This window comes from Perissodus microlepis, chromosome 2, assembly GCF_051167445.1.
Source record: "Perissodus microlepis isolate ML-2025 ecotype Zambia chromosome 2, ASM5116744v1, whole genome shotgun sequence".
In the NCBI taxonomy this organism is placed as follows: domain Eukaryota; kingdom Metazoa; phylum Chordata; class Actinopteri; order Cichliformes; family Cichlidae; genus Perissodus; species Perissodus microlepis.
This window is the reverse complement of record NC_140462.1, coordinates 33,197,121-33,204,391: the sequence shown is the minus strand read 5'-3', so window position 1 is coordinate 33,204,391 and position 7,271 is coordinate 33,197,121. Positions and strand designations below refer to the sequence as shown.

The following is a 7,271-nucleotide window of genomic DNA, read 5'->3' as shown; positions in this document are numbered from 1 at the left end:
TTAAGCTTGATCAGCTGTTGTTAGAATTTATTTAATATTAATTTCTAGTATCAGCTGATGTTTGCTGGAGCCACAGCTGTAAAGCTGCTGGTCATGATGTCGGTTTGGATATGTGGTGAGAGGGAAACATGAAGATGAAACCAGGAGATGTCCTTACTGAATCATCAGAGCTGTGATGGAGAAACAGGTTTACCTTTTAGGTGACATGGATGAGTTGAAGGGAAGTTATGAACTGTTTCTGAGAGATAAATAACATCAGGATCCTTTTCTAAGTAGCTGACAGCTGGTAACTGTGCAGGGGCGGGTCTAGCAAAGTGTTGCCAGGGGGGCAGGTAGGGCATTAACAGGGAGAGGGGGGCACAAAGAAATACTTTTCTTTCTTATTCTCATTTAAAATGTCTCGCTTTTAAAAAATAATTATCTGAATCTTACAACAAACGATTGATAGATTGATACATATATACCATCAGAACAGTGTACATCACTGTCACAACAGCGTTTGTTTTCATTCAAAGGCTTTATGATTTTTCCTATAATGGCGGCCGGTCTCTAGTTAAAACGCCCGGGCCGATTTTTTGTCCCAGTCCAGCCCTGTAAGCAGCTCATCTGCAGTCTGGTGTTACCTACATCTTCCTATTCAGAAGGCAGAATTTCCGAGTTCTGAGTACAATCAAAGCACCACGACTGCAGTTTTTGTGTTGGATGTAAAAAGCGCACGTGACGCTGTGACGTAGGCTAGAATCATGGCGGCGGTCAACGGCGGTCCAGGCGTGGGATTTCTCTCGTGGAAATATGCACATTATCTTTTCCTTTCTATTGGTAGGTGGCACAGTGCACTTGTGGCAAGTAAGCAAGCTAGAAGACTGGCAGTCTGGCTGGGTATCCAGTTACAGAAGCAACACACTCACAAGAGAATTCTGAGTAAAACCAAAGTTACTTTCCCTAGTAACTAGTTACTTTGAAAGTAACGAGTAACTTGAAGTAACTGAGTTACTTTTGATAGAAGTAACTAGTAATGTAACTAAGTTAATAATTTAAAGTAACTTACCCAACACTGGTTGTTACAGATATTACATGATATGTGGCAGCCCCCAAGAGTACCAAATACCTGAGGCCACACATCTAGGAGACATCTGTGCGCCTATCCCAGGAGGAGGAGGAGGGAGGACCGAAATATTGTATATTGTTTTTTGTTATCTCTCTTGTGAAGCACTTTGTGACATCTGTCAGTGAAATGTGCGATATATAAATAAACTTTTACCACGACCAAAGGTGAGAGGACCAGAGGGGACGGACCAGCCACCCTGGTACGAGTCAAGAGTAACCCTAACCCAGCAAGTTTGGTGTGGAAGATCTTTCTCCCGGCCTGCACTGACTCTAACCCTAGAATTAGACCTGAGACTGTGGCCTCACAAACGCACTTCTAGAAGATTTTCCTTTTACATATGAGCTGAAGCTGTTATCGCTGCAAAGTCACTGAAGTGCATATGTGTGAAAGGCAGACCAGACTTTCGGTTCGTCTTCTTAAAGCCGGTAGGGGGCGGTAATGGCTCAACTCGGTGTTTGAAAACGGCATTTTGAAAAAGCGTCGAAGAAAAGAAAAGACGACGAAGAAGAAAACGTATGAGGAAGTGAGGTAAATATACTCGGACCTTGGCAGTAGTATGGAGAGCCCAGAGCTGTCGTTTACTTTGGCTTACATCGTCCTCTCCTTCTGTTTCGTGTTCACGCCCAATGAGTTCCGCTCGGCCGGTCTCACCATCCAGAATCTGTTCTCGTCGTGGCTGGGCAGCGAGGACGTGGGCTTCATCCAGTATCACATCAGAAGGACCAGCATCACCATCGTGGTCCACTCCGCGCTGCCTTTAGGTAAACTCGTCACTTTCACACAGGTAGAAGAACACTCTGTCCCCCGCAATCCACGTCACACACACAGTGGGTGTTAGAGCCAGTGTCACCATTGTAACATTTTGGAACCATGGGTAAGAAAAGATTAGAACAGTTTAAATAAGTGAATAATTTGTACTTTAAATCCACGCACAGGTCAGTAATGATGGAGGACACACCCGTGGGAGCGATAACACTTTGATTTTGAGCTTTTAAATCAGTGCTTGGCAGTAGACACGGATTTTATATACGAGAGCCCCGAGCAGAGGACAGTCACGGTGTCGTCTGACCTGGTCTTGGTTTGTTGCTCCGTGGAGGGGCCCTGCGCACCACAGCAGCAGCCACGGTGATGTTTGTGTACCTGATAAACATGGAGCAGGGTTCGTGTGTTTGTCTGATGCTATATTGTGTCTTCTCTCTGCAGGTTACTACATGGGAATGTGTGTCGCTGCTCCAGAAAAAAACCTGGTTAACATTTACCAGGTGGGTTGGCTGGTGCTCACTGACTGCAGCCTGCACGGGGCCACACCCTCTGTTGTGTACTTAAGGAAACACATTTATGCTGATGTAGATCCTGGAGAACAGGGCGGTGCGTTTGGAGAGTGAGCCGTGCTATGAGTTTACACTGGCTTATATAAAACATTATCAAAAAAACAACATTTTTAAAAGTTAAGTAAAAACCCACGACGCAGGGCTTTGGAGTCGGTCATTAACTTTTATCCTTTCAGGTTAGATGTAATGTTCACCACTGTTTTTAAGCAAAGTCAGAGAATGGATCGTTAGCATTCGCAGTACACATTCTTCTTTATCCGTGTTAGCTCACTGGTAATGACGCTGGTGAAAGTCTGACAGAGAAGCAGGCTGACCAGCAGATGGCAGCGCAGCATCTCTGTTATTTATTGAAACCAAAACTCTTCCAAACAGAAGAAACGGCTCCTCTCGTGGTTACGAGCTGTTCTGTTGTCATCATCGTCCATCTCTTTTACTGCAACACGTGCCCACACTCTGCTACACCGCTTAGGTGAAAGTGATGTAACTGTGCGTGACAAACGGTGCATTTTCCACTGATTGTGTGTTTGATTTCTGCCTTGTTGATCAGAGTAAGCTGTGGTGGGCTGTGACATGCAGGGCCCACACGTGCACACTGTTAAAGGACTGCTTATGCCTACAGCCTTTTAGCTGACTCGTTCCTGGTGCAGCTTCCCCGTCTCTGGGTCCAGCTGCTGTAGCTGTATTTGAAGAAAACCTTATCAGGCATCACATTTCCACGAGGGTTTCATGACTCTGTGGGGTAGAAAAGTTTGAATTTATGCAGGAAATGGCTTTGTTTGCAGAACAGCACATTTGATGAATTGAAAAAAGAAGTCAGTTTTCCATAATGTAATCTGTAGGAATAACCAGAACACAGGAGCCAATAAGCAAACATGTTGGAATCATTTTGTTGTTGTTGTCTTTTGTTTAGGTTTAGTGGTTCAAACTCTCTTGATCATTAATCTGAAGCAGTGATCTCTTGTGTTGTTGTTTCTCCAGGTTGGTGACAACTGGAGAGCGTTTCTCCTTCTGTCTCTCTGCCTCCAGTTGGTCAGCTGGATAATTGTCTTCTACTGGTCCCGACGTCGCTGGCACAATCATCCAATCAGTAAGGTGCTGCAGGCCCATGTGCAGCCCCCTTTCTCCAGCTGGGGCTCTGTGGCAGTCAGCATCAACACTGAGTTCAGACACATAGATAAGTTTGCTACAGGAGCACCGGGAGCTAGAGTCATCGTCACTGACACCTGGGTGTTAAAGGTGAGTGTTAATAAATATGCGTATAGCTTTTCTTTGGCATTATAACTGCACAACTCTAGTTTCACGCACTGCAGAGAAACTCCGAGAAATCCTGATCCTGTGCTTTCCTACGAGTCTCAGTTGTCAGGACAACAGTCCACAGAAAGTCCTCTCAGAAAAACGACCCTTATATCATAAACATCTTTTTTTTTCAGCCTCTTCTCGCTATCGTCAGAGAGAAACATGTAAATGACTGTTTCTGATAGACTGTTGATCATAAATGAAACAAAGCGTCCGTTTGCTTCTGCTTTTATAAAGTCTGTGCTTAAAGGGCTCACAGCTGATGTGAGATCCGTCACAGTTAGGAACCGTTATCACAGACGGACTAGAAGGAACCTTGACCCTGTTCAGTTGAAAACTGATGATATTTATTATTGCCATTGTTTCCCTGCCCTCTTCGTCTCCAAGGCAACCATTTCAGAGACGGGAAAATTGCAGATTGGCTATATGTTGTCGCGGTAACGTTGTCGCAGTAACGCTGTCGCAGTGACGCTGTCCCAGTAACGCTGTCGCAGTAGCGTTGTCGCAGTAACGCTGTCGCAGTAACGCTGTCGCAGTAACGCTGTCGTAGTAACGCTGTCGCAGTAACGTTGTCTCGGTAACGCTGTCGCGGTAACGTTGTCGCGGTAACGCTGTCGCGGTAACGCTGTCGTAGTAACGCTGTCGCAGTAACGTCGTAGTAACGCTGCCGCAGTAGCGTTGTCGCAGTAGCGTTGTCGCGGTAACGTTGTCGCGGTAACGCTGTGGCGGTAACGTTGTGGCGGTAACGCTGTCGTAGTAACGCTGTCGCAGTAACGCTGTCGTGGGAACGCTGTCGCAGTAACGTCGTAGTAATGCTGCCGCAGTAGCGTTGTCACAGTAACGCTGTCGTAGTAACGCTGTCTCAGTAGTGTCTGCAGCTAGACTTTGTCTGCTCAGGCACATCTGACCTTCTTTGTCTGCTTCTAGGTGACCACGTATCACATTTACATGGCCCTGCAGAGCGATTGCCACGTCACAGTGACAGAGTCCACACAGCACCACCTGAGTCCGGATTCAGCCTCGCCCACAGAGATCCTGACCCTGAGAGTTGACAGCATTAACCCTGCTGTCACACCATTCAATATCAAGTATGTGTTGTCTCGACAAAACGGCACGTCTCGTGTCAAAGAGAAATCAAACCGTCTTTCCCACTCGTTCCAGGCTCAACTCTACGGAGTACGCAGAGCTCCGGGAGAAGCTCCGGGCTCCCATCAGAAACTCTCCTAATGTGGTGATCCATCAAACGCTCAGTGAACTCTTTTTGGAAACGTTCAAGGCTCAGGTGGACCTCAATCAGCCGTACACCCTCCCCCACGGACAGGTACACACTGCTGCATTCATCAAATTGTGTCCAGTGCTGAGATGAGATGAGTCAGAAGCATGTGCTGTGTGCGTACACAGGAGTTAGAGCCCTGTATCGGCTGCATGCAGGTTCCAGCAAACGCCAAACTGGTCACGCTTTGCCACGAAGCAGGTAAAACTACGCTGATCGTTTTTTGGGTGGGTTCATATGTGCTCGTGTAACTACGCCTGTGTGATTCCTGTCTGCTACAGAGACCGATGATGACGATTCAGACTGCCAGCAGTGTCACTGCAGACCCATGTGGTGTCTGTTGTGTCTGGGTCGATGGTTCGCCAGCCGTCTAGACGAGCAGACACCGGAGACGTGGTTGTCCAGCAGGGTTCCCTGCCCTACTTGTAGAGCCAAGTTCTGTATTCTGGATGTGTGCGCAGTCCGATGACGGGCACACGTCTCCCCCCGCACTGACTTTTAATGTTTCGAATGTTGACCAAGGGTTTCTGCTCAACATCCTCCAACCAGAGCGGCACCTGGACTGGATGTGGTCGTGTTCTATTCCTGCTTTTATGGAAACGAAATAAAAACTATTCTATGAAGTATCATTTATTTCATATTTGTATGTTGTTACAGCACCAAATCTTCTCATGAAGGGCCCTTTCTGCATCTTTTCTTATGCAGCGTAGCAACAAATATGAAATAAGTAAACATGAAACGTTTTAGATGGAACATGTTGTGACATTTATCATGTAAGGGAAAAATTCTGATTACTGTGATGTGGAGCGAATGTATGAATCTACAGTTTAATAAAGTTTAACTCAACTTGGTTTGTGTTTTAAATGTTTGTATGAATACCAAATATTGAAAAAGGGTGTAAATAATAAATGTACTGACATGGAAGGAAACCTCGCAGACATGGATAAAAGCTGCTGCCTGCGGTGGATTAAACGATGCCTGGAAACGGGTCGCACATCCAGTCAGTGCCAGGCTTTCATTAAGTATTTGCATATCTGAGGCCCGACACTGAGCTAAAGCTACACTGCATATAACACAAGTTTAGTTCAGTTGTGTGTTCATGATCACTTAGTGTGTATACAGTGAAACCCTCACCGTGATCACCTGACTTTGTTTTTCAAATGTATTTGAGAAAAATAATACAACAGATAAACGACACCATTAATAAATGTTTTCTGTACGTTTGTCCTGCTGTTTCACATTAGTATCGTTTCCTAGCAGGGGGCAGCTTCTTTAGTGTTTAGTGGTACAGACGTCTGTGGATTCTCTTCATCTGTGACACTTTCATAATGAGTTTGCGGTTCTTACTCTAATTTTAAGGCATTCGGTAGATATATAGGATACTTTATTGATCCCATCAGTATGGGCTCAGATTGTGGTCATAAATATTTTGTACTTGTAAATTAGGATTCATATGTGTAAAAAAGATTTGTGTGTGGACTCCATAAAGCACCCCTCCAATAGCCAAACCCACCTGTTCTCTGATTGGATAGTTAAATTTGTGATTGACATGACATTGGCCAATCAGATGAAAGGAAGAAAAACTGGGTCAAAATTGGTACTTGTAACTTGAAACTTGAGGGCAGAGTTTCACACGTATTTTTTGGCTAAGTCCACACACAAATCTTGTTTACACACACAAATCCTAATTTACAAGTACAAAATATTTATGACCACAATTTGAGCCCATACGTCAGTGTCCCCCCACATCAACAGGGACCCTCGTGCTTGGGCAGAAACTCCACCATGGAGAGCCGAGGGGGGGATTCACCGCTGCGTGGTCATAATCCGACTTTCTGAGTGGGAAATTCAAGTTGAAGGAGTCTTCTATAAAGATTTCTGCCCAGATTTGTAGAAAGGTACAATTCAAGCTTTTGACAGCGACCTCCGTGTGTGGACCCTGATGGGCTGCGGAGCTTCTGACTATGGACGCGCTACCATCCACATTTGCACATGGACAAAGATATTATTTACAGAAGAAGGCGTCTTCATTTATCTGATTTTTTTTATTCAGAACTATTTATGTTGCACAGCTGTTCCTGACAGACTGAAAGTGAAAAATCACAGAGTCCATGAAAACTAAACGATTGACTCAGATGTCAGCGTCGTGTTTTATAAGGTTTGTGTGGGACACAGAAGACGTTCACAGTGGGCTGGTGTATTCTTGAATTTGTTCTTAAACCTTTCTCGTGTTAAGTGCTGTATCACTCTTATTCACCATATA

At 45.1% G+C, this 7,271-nt stretch overlaps 1 protein-coding gene across 2 annotated transcripts; it reads left to right on the top strand.

Moving 5' to 3' along the window:
- Positions 1 to 1,586: 1,586 nt before the first annotated feature.
- On the top strand, positions 1,587 to 5,859 carry tmem129 (transmembrane protein 129, E3 ubiquitin protein ligase). 2 transcript variants are annotated; one of them, XM_084908758.1, is made up of 7 exons: positions 1,587 to 1,869; positions 2,312 to 2,370; positions 3,418 to 3,675; positions 4,663 to 4,823; positions 4,897 to 5,056; positions 5,137 to 5,209; positions 5,290 to 5,859. In XM_084908758.1, the coding sequence occupies exons 1-7, from the start codon at positions 1,665 to 1,667 to the stop codon at positions 5,475 to 5,477; spliced, it is 1,104 nt and encodes a 367-aa protein (XP_084764884.1). In that variant the 5' UTR covers positions 1,587 to 1,664; the 3' UTR covers positions 5,478 to 5,859. The 2 variants fall into 2 exon arrangements, with proteins under 2 accessions (XP_084764884.1, XP_084764888.1); XM_084908762.1 differs by lacking the exon at positions 1,587 to 1,869 and adding an exon at positions 1,876 to 1,982.
- Positions 5,860 to 7,271: the final 1,412 nt, after the last annotated feature.